This window comes from Echinops telfairi, unplaced genomic scaffold, assembly GCF_000313985.2.
Source record: "Echinops telfairi isolate 266 unplaced genomic scaffold, ASM31398v2 ScPeMD7_7466;HRSCAF=8504, whole genome shotgun sequence".
In the NCBI taxonomy this organism is placed as follows: Eukaryota; Metazoa; Chordata; class Mammalia; order Afrosoricida; family Tenrecidae; genus Echinops; species Echinops telfairi.
In genome coordinates, this window is record NW_022111366.1 from 1,232,891 (window position 1) to 1,250,516 (window position 17,626).

Consider the following 17,626-nt stretch of genomic DNA (forward strand, 5'->3'; position numbering starts at 1 on the left):
AATGCCTTATGAATCTGACAACTTCTCACCATCTTCACCACTGATACCACTAATTTCCTACCAGTGTCCCAATCTTTTTCCTCACCTCTATTCCCATTTCATCTGTTTCCTCTCATCATCAACCAATGTAAGTTTCTGTAATATAAACAAAATCATGTCACTCTCATAACTCCAATAGTATCCCATCCCATTCAGGATAGAGTCCCAAGATCTTACCTTGGTCTACAAAGTTCTATAGCATCTGACCTCTGATACTAGTTACAGTCATTCTACTTCTTAGCTCACCCAACACCAGCCATGCAGGGTTATGCTCTGTTTGTACATTACACCAAGCACTTAGGTGTAATGTACCCATTTTAGATGCTTGCATTTTCTATTTTCACTGTTACGAATGATCTCACTCAGATATTTGCATGGTCCATTTCCCATGTTCATTGATAGTTTTCCTGAGCTATTTCTTCCTTGGGGATATTGTCACTGATGATTCCATGCTACACATCAGCTCCATCATTGTGTAACCCAGTTTTATTTACTTTGTTCTATTCAATTGATTGTGTCTTGAACAAGTTCCACATAAGCACATGAAGTTTTCTGGAAATCTCATTTTGGGCAATGTTATCTACAGTTTGTTATGATCCACACAGGTCTTTATCAAAGGTCAGAGGGAGAGTAAATTGAAAAACATGTAAATAATGCATAATACATCATTCACGATACCCACTTAAGGAAAAAAAAAAGGTGGGGGTTTATACAATATTCAATACAGAAGATTAAAGGAAATAACAGCATCTAGGGTATATATGTAGGTTATATAAATAACTTCTACAATTCAACACCAAAAGACAAACAACCCAACTAAAATATGCACAAAAAACTTGAAAAGACATTTTTTCTTTTGCCAAAGAAAATATCCAATGACCAATGAGTCCATGCTAAGATGTCTAACATTGTTAGCCATTAGGGAAATGCAAATCAAAATTACAAAATTACATTAGAAGGGCTATTATTGGGAAAACGGGCTACAGAGTTGGTGAGGATGTGGAGTAACTGAAATCTTCACGCATCACTGGTGGGAATGTTAAATGGTGCAACCACTGTGGGGAAAACTTGGTCGGTTCCTCAGCAAGTTGAACATGGGGTTATTGTGTTCCCAGGAATCCCACTGCTAAGTATATAACCCAAAGATTTGGAAGCAAGGACTCAAACAAATGATTCTACACCAGGATTCACTGAAGTATTAGTCACAATAGTCAACAATTGAAAATAGCTGGTTTCTATTAACAAATGAATGGATACATAAAATACATATATGTACAATGGAATATTACACAGCCATGAAGAGAAATCAAGTTCTGAAACATGCTTCAGCATGGATGAAAACCTTATGCTAAATGAAACAAGTCAGACAATAATGAACAGATACTGTATGATTCCTCCTATATGAAATACCTACACTAGGGAAATATGTAGAAACCAAAATTTATTAGTGGTTATCAGGATTAGGGAGTAAATGGGAGTAAATCATTAGGAAATATTAGGCTTCTTTTTAGGCTAATAAAACAATTGGAAATTAAAAGTTGTGATAGTCGCACAACAGCATGAATGCTATTAAAATGACTGAGTTGCCCTCTTAATAGGAATAAACTTTTCATCAAAATATTATGAAAAGTATTTTTAAAGAAAAAAAATCCTCCCATTAATAAAATGATGGAGAAAAACATGAAATTTTAAATAAATGCATTAAACGCATTTTGATAAAAATCAGCACCCACTCACAATTTTTAAAATAATAAAAGAAAAAAAACCTCAACAAATTAGACAAAAGGATACTCTCTCAGTCTGATAAGATATATTCATCTAAAAATCTGCAAGTACCATCAGACTTAACAGTGACACTTTCTGAACTCAGAAAAAGATGAGAATATCTATTCTCACCATTATGCTAAAAAAAATTACTAGGTAATCTAACCAGAGCAATAAGGCAATAATACTAAAAAAAAAAAAAGACATAAGTATGTAATAGAAAGATGTTAACTAGCCGTCATTCATAGACGTCATGATCACGTATGTAGGAGACCAAAAAGAAATGAACAAATTAATATATAACTAAATATCAAGGTCAATAAATAAATATCAATTGCATTCCTCCGGTTAACAAATATAGGAAATGTATATTATAACAGTAACATTTACAATAGTTTTAATAATCAAAAGAATGTAGGAATAAATTTAACAAAATAAATTATAATAAATTGCAACACATCTCTTTTATAAAATACAAAGTACTGATGAGAGCAAAATAATCCTAAAGATTCCATGTAATTTCAATAAAAGTTTCAGCTTTTCTGATGGTGCCCAGCTATCAAAAGATACAGTCTTGAAGGTAAACAAGCGGCCATCTAGCTGAGAAACAACAAAGCCCACATGGAAGAAGCACACCAGAAGATCACGAGTTGTCGATGGGATCAGGTATCAGGCATCAAAGAACAAAATTCGTATCATTGTGAATGAGGGGGGAGTGTGGAGTGTGGACCCAAAGCCCATCTGTAGGCAACTGGACATCCCCTTACAAGAAGGGTTGCAGGGAGGAGACGAGCTAGTCAGGGTGCAGTATAGCAACGATGAGACGTACAACTTTCCTCTAGTTCTTTAATACTTCCCCATCCCCACCGCCCGGCCCCCTCGACTATCATGATCCCAATTCTACCTTATAAATTCGGCCAGACCAGAGGATGTACACTGGAAGTGATAGGAACTGGAAACGCAGGGAATCCAGGGTGGATGATCCCTTCAGGACCAATGGTGTGAGTGGCGATACATTGAGGGTGGAGGGAAGGTGAAGTAGAAAGGGGGGACCTATTACAAGGATCGACATATAACCCCCTTCATGGGGGATGGACAACAGAAAAGTGGGTGAAGGTTGACATCAGACAGTGTAAAGCATGAGAAAATAATAATAATAATTTATAAATTATCAAGGGTTCACGAGGTAGGTGGGGTGGGGAGGGAGGGGAAAAATGAGGAGCTGATACCAAGGGCTCAAGTAGAAAGCAAATGTTTTGAGAATGATGATGGCAACATATGTACAAATGTGCTTGACACAATGGATGGATGTATGGACTGTGATAAGAATTGTACAAGCCCCCAATAAAATGATTTATATATAAAAAACAACTTCAGCTTTCCTTTTTGAAAAAATTATAAGCGGATTCTGAAATTTATATGGAAATTCAAAGCATATTGAATGACAAAGAAAAGTAAAGTTAGATTTACACTTCCATATTTAAAGAATTAAAATTTTCTACATTGAAAGATTTTAAACATCTGTACAATTAAATTGTTAGTGTTTCATTATTGTAAATAAAACCATCAGGGGTCAAAGAAAAAAGCAGAGTTCAGAAATAAACTTTTATTTAGACATACTTAAATATAGTTAATTGATTTTCAGCAAAGCTGCCAAAGCCAATCAATAGGATAAAGATTGACTGCAAATAAACATTACTGGAGCAACCAAATATAGGGGTGGGATGTAAAGGGAACCTGGGCTGTCAACTTACTTAGAAAGACAAATCACTCATCCTTTAAAAAGTTTCTTTTACATTGCTGTTGTTGAGACTACACACAGCAGAACATGCCCCAATCCGAAATGTCTATGCATGCAATCGTGTCATTGCTGACAATCTTCCACTTGTGCTGTCGTCCACACTCTGGCAGCCTGACTCGCTTCTTCTCAGTAGCATCAACTCCCTCCCTCCTAGATTTTGTACCTAATCTTTTGAGCTGTTGTTGTCAATGGGATCCCAGTTAGGTAACTGGCAAATAATGCTCAAAGAAGATATTCTTTTATTAATTAAGCAACACAATTATTTGGTTAAAAGAAGACTTTAGGGGATAATTTGGGTTTAAGGTTTTTAGATGATCTCAGGACTATAATTTCAGGGGTTTATACAATCTCAGTGGCTTCCGAAAGTCTATTCCGCATGGAAATATGAAATTCCATTTTTAATTTTCCCTCTTTTGATCAGGATTCATCTATAGAATTGTGGATGAAAATGACCAGTAAGGGCAGCCAGGCACCATTTAGTTCTCCTCTAATGGAAAACTAGACAATTGTTTGTAGAAGCAATTAGCTACACTTACCATTTTCTCCTGTTCCTGTCTCTCCCTCCTTGGTCGGTTGAGGAAAAGAGAGGCCAATTGTTGTGCTTCGGATGGCTGGCTGCTTGCAAGCTTTTAAGATTCAAGGCATTACTCAATAAACCAGGAGATAGAACAGGAGCACTACCTCTGATATTAGCCCAATTAACTGGATGTCCCAGGAAACCATGACCTTAGATAAATTTTCAAACCAAGTAACCTAGTTCCATGAAGTCTTTGTTTGTACATAAGCTGACTTAACAGCTGCTCTTTTTGATGTTGTGGCTATAAATATATATCCAATATAACATATGCCAAACCAATTATGTACCTTTTTGAAGTTAACAAGTTATTAATATCAATGACTTCAACTAGCTGTCCAACACTTACCCTCCATTAAGGTGATTTTCCTAACATCATAAGCTTAATGGTAAAAAAGCAATCACCCATTTCCACTCCACCCCCATTCCCCAGCCCTGACAACAATGAATAATCTTTGGTCTCTATTCATTTGCTTAATTTTATCTTTTTATATCAGTGAGATTACAATAGCCCAAACGTGAAAACAACCTCAGTGCCCATCATGGATGCACTGTTAAAGTGTGGCGCGTCTATGTAACGGAACCGCTGAGCTGGAACGAAATGTTTCTGGCGCTGGGCCGTCTTCGTAATTGTTCTGATGTTTGAGCCCACTGCTGCAGACCCTGTGACAATTTATCTTGTCAAGAGGCTCCTCTTTTTCCACTGTCCCTCCAATTTATCAAGCACGATGCCCTTTTCCAGGAACTGATCTCTCCTGATAACATGCCCAAAGCACATGAGACAAAATCTTGAAATCCTGGCCTCTAAGGAGCATTCTGACTGTACTTCTTCTAAGACGGATTTGCTAGTTCTTTTGGCAGTCCATGGGGTTTTCAATACTCTTTGTCAGCAGCACAATTCACATGCACCTGTTCTTCTTGGGTCTTCTTTTTTCCATGCCTGACTTTCACACGCACATGATGCAATTGAAAACACCATGGCTTGGCTCAGATATACCGTTGGCCTTAAAGTAACATCCTTGCCTTTCAACATTTTAAAGAGGTCGTGTGGTGCATCCTTGGATTTCTTGACTGCTGCTTCCATGAGCATTGCTTGTGGATCCAAGCGAGACAAAATCCTTGACAACTTCAACCTTTTCACCATTGATCATGATGCTGCCTATTAATCCGGTTGTGCAGACTTTGGTTATCTTTACATTTACTTGTAAAGCCTTCACATTGAAGGCTGCACCCTTGATCTTCAGCGGAATTGTTTTTTCTAGATGCCTATTGTTCGGTTTAAGAAGTTACCTTCCAACCCTACTTCTTTTTCTTATCGTGGATAGTTATTGTATTTTGTTAAATCACTTTCAGCATTTGTTTAGATGCATTTTCTTATGATCTTACTTTTCAGCTTGCACGATAGCTCTTGGTTTCTCTTATTCTTTTATTTTTCCTCTATTTGTTATGGGTAATTTCTACTGGCAGTTTCTTTTAAAAATAGTTTTATTGATATATAATTCACATATCATGCATTTCCATAGTTAGGTTTCTTTTGAAAAGCGTTGTATATACATCATCACAATATGTTCTAGTGCTCCCTCCTACGTGCATTATTTACTCCCCAGTTTCCCTCCTCCTCCCTCTACATCCCTGATAAACCATGGCATCAGTTATTACCTCTATTCATCCACTCCTTCTGCGCTTCATAACCTGAAACACCAACAGAAACAATAAAAACAAAAATAAAATGAAACAGAAAGATAATAATAATAATGAAATAAAAATAAAGAGCAAAAAAGAAAAGACCACGAGAAGAATTAAAACAAGCCAGAGAGGAAATTTCTGTCACCGAACAAGAAAGCAATATTTAAACCTAGAGCAAATTCAGGTTGGATCAAGAGGGAGGCTAGCTGACCAAGTATCATTTTATACCAAGTTGACCATAATCAAGTTGACAGTAATCTCTGTCGGATAGCAAAGCTGTTCGAGTTCCTTGCCTGTGGCCAGAGGGGATCTGCCAGAGCGCTGACTGGATGGGTTTTGCAGATGCATGTTGGGCTCCCACTGTCCTCCATTGCCTTCTCCAAAATATATGTTCACAATTTAAGCTCTGATACTTTTCCTTTCATCATATTTGGATTTTGTTATTGTCGTCTTTGGACCACACAGGCTGGTGTGCTTCTTCAGTGTACACTTAGCTCTTGCCTCACTTAGATGGCAGCTTTCTTCTAGAAATTTCTTAAATTCACGGTTTCTTTCTTTGGCCGAGGAACCCATGAAGGCACTATTCTTTGAGTCCTGACATTTCCATTTTGCCTTTCCTTATTGTTTTTGTCCTTCTGCTGGAATTACCTATGTCACCTTGAATGCAGTCTACCTTTTCCACTAAAGCTTTTTACTAACTTAAAATTCCTTACCCGATAGTTTTAACATCTGTGTCATATCTGAATCTGGTTTTGACATTTGCTTTGTCTCTTCAGATATTGATTTTTCCTACCCTTATGTATTATGTATGCTTCATAACATTTTGTTGAGAGTTTAACATGTAATGGACAAATGAAGGGGTGTCAAAAAATTCCTGAAGATGAGTCAACCAGGGTGTAGTATAGCACTGATGAAACACACATATTGCTTTGGTTCCTTGAGGCTTCCTCAACCCCCACTATCATGACCCCAATCCTGCCTTTCACTTCGGGCTAGACTGGAGCATATACACAGGTTCAGATAAGAGCTCACAACATGCAGAATTCAGGGAAGATAAACCCCTCAGGAACAGAAATGGGAGTAGCCATACCAGGAGGTAGGCGGAAGGTGGGGAGAGGAGGGAGGAAGAAACCACAGGGGAAGGTAGACCATGGTTGGTGTAAGATATGAAAATAATAATAATTCATAATTTATCAAGGAGCCATGAGGGGAGGAGGCGGGGAGGGAGAGTAAAAAAGAGGAGCTGATACCAAGAGCTCAAATAGAATGTAAATGTTTAGAAAATAATCATGGCAACATATGTACAAATATGCTTGATACAATTGATGATTGTTGATTGTTGATGCATTGATGATTGTTATAGAAGCTGTATGAGACCCCAATAAAATGATCTTTTAAAAAATCCTGAAAAAATGTAATTATATTTTAAATTGCATTTCTAGGAATTTTTGATGTCTCCCCATATACCTATCTATCTATATTATCACTATGTATACATGTATATATCTAATGTATCTGTATGGACCTTTAAAATTTTGTGAGAAAATTCCGTGATCTTTTCCATAAACTTTTTGAAGTTCCCTTGTGTGTGTCTGCATGTATGTGTGTATAGACACACATATGCACTGTCCCACATGAATGCTAATAGATGAGCTTTGGAGACAAGCTTGTTTTTCCTTCTGTTGTGCCATTGCCACTCAAAATGGTGTTCATCTAGTCAATATAACTTTGTTCCTCGACATCAAACCTGTTGCTACTGAGCTGATTCGAATTCATTGAAGCTATGTGCTACTGAGTAGGATTTTTTTTTTACTATAATCTTCACGAAACCATTTGACCATCCTTTTCTTCACTGCATAGATTAGAAGTGCCAACGTTGAGGTTAGCAGCTAATTGTACCACCCAAGGACCAAACTCTCCGTAGAGATAGATGTAGTTATGTGTGTGCATATGCACATGCAGACATACTTTTCTATCTACTGGATCTGGAGATAAGCATGCAGCATGCATTTGCTTTACTAGACCTTTAGTGTTGGCCATTGTGCTAATATGCTGAAGGCTTGGGCTGAGTTTGCAGTTTCTGTTGCTAAGGTTACCTGCAATGCAATACAGGCTTCATATTTGTCTAGTGATACCCTGTGCTTCGGGTGCTAACTGATTTGTCACTGCATTTCACTCCCTTAATTGCTACCCCCCTGCTTGAGTTGGGGTCTTCTTTTTATGCTAGTCTCTAGGGATAAGCTGTTTTTGATGATGACACAGCTATTACTATTTTTACTTATGACTTGTTCGTGGACTAGTGGGGAACAAAGGAGTAGAATTCTGTGATGTTCCATTTACAGGGACTGGGTACCTGGCCTTCATAGCCATCCTTCCACTCCTTCAGCTACAGAGCTGGGCCTACTTCCTCCTGACCCCTTAAACGACAGAGCTCTTTGATCCTATCCTCTTCCCAAGTTGCAGTGGGTTTCCACGGGAGCCTGAATGGATGCTCTTTGTTCTCTTCTGGTGAGAATGTTCTGAAGTTCAGGGAGGGAAAGCAAATGGGTGCATCCTACTCATGTCTATAGCCCTCAAGACTTTGCAATCTCAGGCTAACACATACTCAATCTTTAGTAACTGAACAAATTTTAGTGGAACATTCTTATCAACTTATATATCATGACTTTTACCCAGGTTTTAAAAAAGGGCTTGAGTCTTGTTTGTCCTGCGAAACTCTGTCTCTCCCCTGCTTTCCCTTCAGGTGTTTGGCTTGAGGTCTCAATTCCCTGATGGATTTGAGAAAAGTCATTAATTTTTGTCCTGTTTTTGTTAGTTGCAAGAGTGGGAGCAACACATTTCCCAGATCTCAGAACCTCCAGGAATAAAATTGAAGTCTATAAGCCACTTTGGAAAATTATTTGGTAATTTACAATAAAGGCAAGCATACAGTTACTGCTACTGTTGGTAAGTGTGAGTTGGTCGACTCATAGCGACCGTGTGCACAACACATTGAAACACTGCTTAGTCCGATGCCCTCCTCACAATGGTTCCTATGCCTGAGCCCATTGATGTAGTCACTGGTGCTGTATGACTTAACAATTCTACTCCTAGACACAACCATCATCAAAACCATATTCACTGCTCTCAAGGCGATTCCAACTCATAGTGACCCTGTAGCACAGAGAATAGCTACTCCTTATGATTTTCGACTATAAGCTGTAAGGAAGCAGACAGCCTCACATTTTTTCCTATGGAGCCTAGCATTTGAACCATGAACCTTGAGATTAGCAACTCTGTGCTCCCTGCATTGTGCCACCAGGGCTTCTTACTTCTAGGCATGCAACCAAGCGAAGTCAGTGCATATACTGACAAAAGAACCTGTTTGAGAATGTTAAAACCAGATCACATCACAACCTCCCAAACTGTATATAAAGAAACTGGAAATTAACAAGGACCCGAGTATACAATCACTGTACAGGCATACAGTGGACTGTTATCCAATTATTTTTAAAACACACATTATTGATACATTTAATGTTGGTTAAATTATGAACATTATTTGGGTCGACAAATCAAACTTGCTGCCCTCGAGACAATGCTGACTCACAGTGTTCCCTGAGGGTTTCCTAGACTAACTGTTTACAGGAGTAGGAAGCCCAGTCTTTCTCCCAAGGAACTGCTGGTGGTTTCAAACTGCTGACCATGAGAATTGGAGTCTAACTCTTAATCATTATACCTCTATGGCTCCTATTTATTCATAAATAAAAGAATTTGTCCTATATGCCTCCATTTAAATGTAGTTCAAAAATGGACACAACTAATGATGACCAAGAGAGCTAATTAGTAAGTTTCTCTTGATAATATCGAAGGGAAAGAAGCATGAAGGAATTTTCTGAAGTGATGGAAATGTTCAATACCTTGATTTGGGTAGTGAGTATGTGGGTACATATATATGGAATATTTAATCAATATGTACACTTTGGATTTGTGAATTACAATTTTTTAAAATAATTAACACCAGTGGTTACATTCTTCATGCCACTTTCCTTTCAAGATTGGTCAGACCCAAGTGCAACCCATCACGAAGACTTCACAAATATTTTCTCCAGTTTCCGAACTTCCGATTTCCTCTGTACTACAAGTACAGTCAGTACCTTATCACTCTTACTCCGGATGATTCCAACTGCCTTCACAGGGTTTCCCGGCGCGAGTCTCATGACTTCATGCTGCCCTGCACAGCGCTCATCTCTTTCCAGTGACTCCCTTGGAGGAGTGAACCGGGTTGATGGTTCCTGGGACTCGACAGCAAATGCAATCTTGCTCATGATGGATGGATGGATGTTCAGGTGCGTGTGCATATCTCTCTGTGTGCATGTTTTATTGTGGGGGAACATGTATGCAAACACCATCCTAAGCCCATTGTCCTAAGTCTAGCAAGGACACACTAGGCAAAAGGATGTCAGGCATCTCATGCAATAGTAGCAAGTGTCTGTCCAGTCAATGGCTACAAGCTCAAGAAGCCTTCTCCCGACAAAACAGCTATTAACTAAAGGACTCCAAGGTCTCTAGGGCACCAGTGGACTGGTGGGTTGCTGCTACTGGAAGAAGGACGTTGACTGAGCTCTGTTGGCAGTCCTTTCACTTATAGCGGTACTCCCTTGCCATGGAGAGGAACCAGGAGTTTGCTGCTAAGCCCTTTCTTTCTAAGTATGATGAATCTGCCAATTTTCACTTTAAGCAGGACATCATTTGCTACCTCAGGAGGGATGTCAGTGCATCAGCTGCCTCTGAGATACAACATTGGGATGTAGGAGGCTGTACAGGGCCTATCCTCTAAACCAGGTCTTTAGGAAGAGGAAAAATGGAGTGAACTTTTCAGAGGGGCCTGAGAAATACCTGCCCTCCTCTCGTGGGTTCTGAGGGAACCCAGATGACTGGGCTCCCTAGAGTGAGGCTTTGGTGTGAAGACGGGCTGGAATGGCTGCAGCATATTAGCTATGGCGACTCATGGGCTACATTCTAGGTGAGGGGTGGACTGCAAGCAGCAGGTATTTGGAGAGAAATTGCCTGGGTTTCAGAAAATAGTAAAGCTATCAGCTTTGAGAAACTGATAAAAATGACTAAAAACAAACAACTCTGAAGCCATTGTCATCAGGTCAATTTTGACTCAGCAACCATACTGGAGAGAATAGACCTGGCCCATGGAGCTTCTAATGCTCTAAATCTTCATGAGGCAGACTCTAACATCTTTCTATCAAGGAGTAGCTAGTGGGTTTGAACCGTTAACCTTTGGTGTAGTAGGGTACTTACTTACCCCCTGCACCATCAGGGCTCCTGATAAAAACTACAGATTCAGAAAATTAACATACACCCACGTACAGAATCTTTTCTGTGATTTCCAAGAAATCATATAAAGGTAAATTCTACCCTCGGTGTCTCTTTTCCATAAAGATTAGGCTGAAAATACCTTTGTTTAATCCAAGGGAGTGTTCTGAGAGCTATGACCAGATTAAACAGCCTATAACTGAATATGCATGTAGCTTGATGGAGCTTGGAGAAAACTGCTGCCGTAGCTCACAGAGACTGAGCCATGTTTGAGTACTTTAAGTCTATGGGTCACGAAGAAACCAAAGCACTTTGGTTGGATGGTAAGATCATGAATTAAAACAGGAAATAAATGAAGTGTGGCAAGTCTAGGGGTAGGATACAGAGGATTCAATTGGACTAACATTGTGTTTTAGGTGCCTGCAGGATATCCATGTGGGATGCCCAATAGGCAGTTAAAAATATAGGCTTTGTTCTCAGAAGACAGGATAAAATTGCAGAGATACTGTGGCTGTGAAACCATGAGTGTAAGTGAAGTCAGCCAGAGAAGATAAGTAGAGTGAAAAATGGGGAATGTTAAATTGGAACTCTTGAGATCCCCCAAACTTACCTGGATGAAGGGATCCAGGAAGATGGCTAACCAATATTCACCTTTCCTTGGCTATAAGCATTACTACCTCTAGCTCTCACAATAAACCAGGATTATAAGGCTAGGACCCAACATGTCCTCTTAGAAAGTCAGTGTACAACATGTGTTTGCTATTCTTTAGTTTCTTTTATCTACTCATTTGGAAATCAATGAGACATCTTCTCTTTATTCATGCTATCAAAAAAGTAGATACAACCATCTCTTTTGTAGGGATATTCATAGTTAGAAATGAAATCCCACATGAAGGTGGGTCCCCAAAAGTGTACTTTAGTTAACTGATACATGGTCGGTAGACAACTACATCATAAAAGTGCATCTTAAATATTAGGAGATTAAAAATAATATGGCTTCTTGAGTTGCATACAAAGCTTAGTAAAATGTCTTATAATACGACTTCAGAGTAGTTGAAGTGAGTCCCTAGGGAGAACCTACTGGAGTTGCAATGAAATCTGGTGGATGAGAATTTGTTTTCACTTGGTCTGACTGGTTACTCTCATTCCTGAAGCCAGTGGGATGGGTAGGTGAGGGGTGATGATGACCAAGTCATTTGTCATATCCTTGACACTTACACATTGGGCATATGGCAACTGTGGAGAATTATCATCATTATCATCATCATTAAAATGATTAATCTTACAATCATCATCCTGATCACAATGCCCAACTAAGAAGTATCACTGATACAATGTGCTTTAAGGATACTAGTTCCTTAAAAAATGCATACTATTACATACAAATGGTGTGTTTGCCATCAAGGCAGCTTCTACTTATGTTTACCTTTATGTTTAACAGAACAAAATGTTATTTGGTCCTGCACCGGATGAATGATTACTGGCATGTTTGGATCGACTGCTGCACCTGTTGTGCGGTGACTTTCAACCTAGGGGCCCATCTTCTAGCACGATACCAGGCAATATCTCATTGCAATTCATAAAATGTTCATGGACTTATTCTTAGAGGTAAGAGCCAGGCATTTCTTCTTACTGTGTGTTATTATGGAAACTCTGCTAACAATTGCCCAACAAAAATGATTCTGAGAGAATTTGAAATACTACTGTCATAACTTCTAGCATGGCGTCAACACACAAGCCTTTATGGTTCAACAAACTAACAGTCTGGTGATGGGTTGCATATGAATAACTAACCTTAATTGTGGCCCCTCAAATTATTGTTGCTCTGATTACATGTATAGATATTTACATTTTATTTCAAAATAAGTAGATTAATAGAAAATTATAAAGAAATGTACAAAGAATCTCACTATATTTTTGAAATGAGAAATTTGGGGCATTTTAAAACTTGAAAGTAGCACATATTCACTGAGAGTTTTCCCAGAAGGCAAAATAGATCAAACAAGTATGGAATCCCTTTCTCCACACCACACTCTGCCCAGGACCACTGTGAACAATTTGGTTCATGTCACTGCAATCCTTTGCTTATATGCATATACATTTGAACAATAAAAGAAGGCACTATAACAAACAACCCCAGCTTCCTTTCCATTCCTACACAGTCCTATCCCAAAGTAATGAGATTGTCAGGTCTCATGTATAATACTCCTAAAATATAACAAAAAAGAAAAATAGATATCCTAATAGCTACTGTTTATTATTGAATGCTTATGCTACACCAGACCCTGAGCTGCGTATGCTACACACCTAACTGTTCATTCATGTTTCTACAACCACAGCCTCATACAGAAGGCATTCCATTAGGGTTTACAAGCGAGGAGATTGATGCCAAAGTCTGGAATTTAAGGATCATCTGACTTAGACACCATATCGTTCCATTCCACTTTGCTGCAAAGAAAGGTCTACCAAAAAAAGATATAAGCAAAAAGAAGAGAACCAAATAAGGAAATCTCTATGTATTTTAAGTTTCCTAAGAATTTAGTCAAATCAACACCAAATCAACAACACATACATAAACAAAACAAAAGAAACAGCTAGTGGTAACTTTGATTAAATAAAGTTCTTGAAATTATGCTTAATACGAGAGCTAGATAATTGGCCCTTTTGCTTTTTATCAATAGTTCCTACTACTAGATGACAGCATGAGAATATTGTCTTTGTCAGGAAAGGTTTCTCAGTTTGTCCTTGCCTCAAACATGACATCGATCAGCACTTCTTAACCAGCATATTTCAGAAAGGGGTGGCTCTGTAGGGTGTCATGGGCAATGGCATCTCTCCTCTATCCGTGCCATCACCAGCATGGAGTCACTGAGTCCCCTCTCATGAGAGTGTGTGCCACACTGGCGAAGGGCTGACCTCAACTAAAAACATCTCCTTGAGAGAAGGCATCTCTTGCCATCAACACTGCCATTTTACCCCAATAGCATCTGCTCTCCCTGCCTATTGTAGCTGAACACAGAGCCACAGCTTGAGGCCCAAACTGCTCCTGAACAAGCTGGCTGAAGCCGGTGGAACAGGAAAAGACAAAACCCAGCACTCTGGTCAGGTCCACAGGGAAAGGAGAAGTCAAGAAGAAACAAATCAATTATACTCAGGAGGACATTTTCAATCAGCAGTCCCAGTGCAACCATCTTACTGACCTTGAGAAAAGCAATGACCTGGGTTGGTCCTAGGATTTTCCTTCCCTGTAAAGAGAATTGTTCACTATAGAGACCTTGTGGCAGCATCTGTTCAATCCCAACCAGAGAGCAGCAACTCTGCTTTTTTCCTTCCTAATCAATTCATCATCTCAGGAGGCAAATGAGAGAGAAAGGAATGCTAAACATAACAAATGTATGATGTTGTTTTAAACGTATGTTGGGGGAGGACATCATCCAGAAAATTCAGGGCTTTATTAAAGCTAGTACATAATTTGAAACTCACCTCACAAACATCAATGTGTTGTACCATGAAGAGGAAACTTTCTACTCCAGCAGCAACAAATGTTGGCAAATTCCCTTATGCAAATTTCTTCCAATTGTTTAAATACATATTTTTTCCATCTACTGTCACACTACACTGCATCATAGACTTGTATGTTCCTACATCTCTCCTAAAACAATGTCTGTATTAACAGATCTAAGGGCTGAGGCACCTATGCAGATTTATAAACTGGCTGTCGTGTCGTGTTCAAAAAAAAAACAAAAAAACAATGTCTGTCAAAATTAGAGAACCAATTCTTTGCATCATTTGTATTTACATGGGCGAATTCCCTACTGATGTCTTACTTGGAGAAATCAGGCACCTCTGAGGTTTTGGAATAATTGTTCTCTAAAGTCAGTTCAACTTTATGAGCATTATTGTAGATGACTCACACGAAAGTATGATGCTAAGCCTCTGTCATTATCTAAATGTCACAGAAATGCTAATAAAAATTTGCACAATATTTTACGATATTCTCCTATGGCCTCTAGGAATCTCCTGACACTTAGTAGAGTTTTTTTCCCCTGATTTGTGATGATAACACAAACTACTCACCAGTGACTCTGGCCTAAAGCTTGGATTTCTGGCTCTGATGGGGACTCGCTGTTCTCCACACTACTGCCCATCTAGAATAGATCTCCTTGACAATGGAAACTGTTGACTGGATTTCACGAGTCATGAGGAGGCCTTGCCATTTCAGAAATTACCTAGAGCATACTCATTTCCTAATTCAGTTAAAAACTCTTCTTCAATCACTCATGAGTTGATCTTCCAAGGTGCCCATTTATAAACACCTCTGGACCTTTGGGGAGTATCCATCTAATCTTTCTCTAAGCAGCTGGTCTAGGTCTCCTCAGGGGGCAAACACCACTCAGGAGCAAAAGCTTGAATGGAAACGGTATTCTCTCTTGGACTCATTAAATTCTTGCCAACATCCTTTCCCAGCATGCACTGATGCGATCATATTCTTATCTCGTTCAGGATAGTTGTGGGTGAATTTCAGTGCTAGATTGCTATTAGAAATTCACAAATGACTGAAGTCTATGAAGTGCACTTTCCCCATCCATTTGGGAGAGAAGAGGTAAGGGCTGATGTTCACTGACTTGGTTGGGTTCCATGAGACATGAGGAGTTTTCTCAATTGTATCCGGAGTCTCTGATTTCAGGTCGTGCCAGTTAACACCCTTCTGGCTCTGGGGTTTTGAAGGAAAGCAGGGAAGAGCAGCGTTCTGCAGAGCGCTGATGCAGAGAAGGCAGTAGGTTGGAAGATCATATTTTTATGGCATCAAGAGTAGGATAAAAACATCAGATAAAAATTAAGACCACAGGATCTACATATAACTTTCTCCCTGAGAGACAGACAGTGGAGAAGTGGGTGAAGGGAGACGTAAGATATGACAAAATAAGAATAATTTATAAATTTATCAAGGGTTCAAGGGGGAGCAGGGAGGGAGGGGAAAAATGAGGAGCTGATACCAAGGGCTCAAGTAGAAAGCAAATGTTTTGAGAATAATGATGGCAACATATGTATAAATGTGCTTGACACAATGGATGGATGTATGGACTGTGATAAGAATTGTACGAGCCCCCAATAAAATTATTTTTAAAAATTAAGACCACAAAAGTAAAAAAAACCCAAAGCTGCTTGGGTTTCTTATTTTCCCTAAGCTTGCAGTGAAGGAACTGAGCACACAGAAATGGTGCTCATTGAAAGTTCCTGAGTTATTAGCCAGGCAGGAATTACAAGACAAAAAACACCTTGCAAGATCACTGCACAGTTGCTAAAAAAGAAAGGTTGTAACAAAGACAGACAGATAAGTGTAGGCTTTGGTAAGGACATAGAGAATTCTGGTGCTTCACTTCTCTTAACCCAAACCCACTGCCATCGAATTGATTCTGACTCTTAAGGACACTATCAGTCAATACAGAACTACTTATTAGGGTTTCTGAAGTTGTAAATTCAAGAGAGATAAAAATCATGTCCACACAAAACTTGTACATGAATATTCACAGCTACATTTTCTATATAGCCTAAAAGTGAAACCATCTCAAATATGTATCCATTGTAAATGGATAAATGTAAAGCAGTATGCTCATACAATAGAATATTATTCAGCAATTAGAAGGACTGAAATACTGGTACATGCCACAACAATAGGGGAATATTGAAACCAAACTAAGTGAAAGAAGCTTGTCACAAAATGCCATATATTACAAAATCCCATTCGTATGAAGCATCAAGAACAGTCACATCCATAGTTGCAAATAACATCTTAACAGTTGCTAGGATTCACAGTTTGGGGTGGTAAAGGGTAAAGGAGAATAATTTCAATGAGTCCTGACCTTCTTTGGGGGGAAACACCAGTGAACAAGTGCACGGATTATCACAATGGAAGGAGTGCTCAACGATGGTGTATCTGTGAGTCTCCATGTGGTGGGATGTCTTGGTGACCAAGAGATGCTATAGAAAGAGAACACTATTACAACTGCCATCAGGATGCTCATGTGTCCCTTCAAGAAGATGTGATGTTTACACACAGTCTATAGGGTTAGACCTAATTACTTCTTTGATATTAGCTACTGCTATGCTTCCGCTTAGCTCACCCAACTCTAAAGATGCAGAATTACTTTCTGTTTTTAAATGACACTAATCACTTCACCTTTTAGGTGCTTATACTTGCTATTTCTGTGGTTAGGAATGATATCAGCCAGGTATTTGCATGGTCCATTTTTATTGAAAAATTTCCTGAACAAATCCAGGGACAAGGGAACAACAAGTGATCTAAAATTGATGGCGAGGAGGGTGTGGGGGGCTTGGTAGGGCTTGATCAAGGGCAATATAACCAAGAGGAATTACTGAAACCCAAATGAAGGCTGAACATGATAATGGGACAAGAGGAAAGTAAAAGGAAATAGAGGAAAGAACGAGGAGGC

The 17,626-nt window shown here is 39.1% G+C and overlaps 1 protein-coding gene across 1 annotated transcript in view; it reads right to left on the bottom strand.

The window, feature by feature from the left end:
- The window catches only part of LOC101657802 (olfactory receptor 1052-like), a 33,025-nt gene extending 22,854 nt beyond the window's left edge, over positions 1-10,171 (bottom strand). The window contains exon 1 of the mRNA XM_004717283.2: positions 10,001-10,171. Coding sequence (XP_004717340.2) covers positions 10,001-10,171 — 171 coding nt within the window. The remainder of the gene's footprint in view (positions 1-10,000) is intronic.
- Between the last annotated feature and the right edge of the window lie 7,455 nt (positions 10,172-17,626).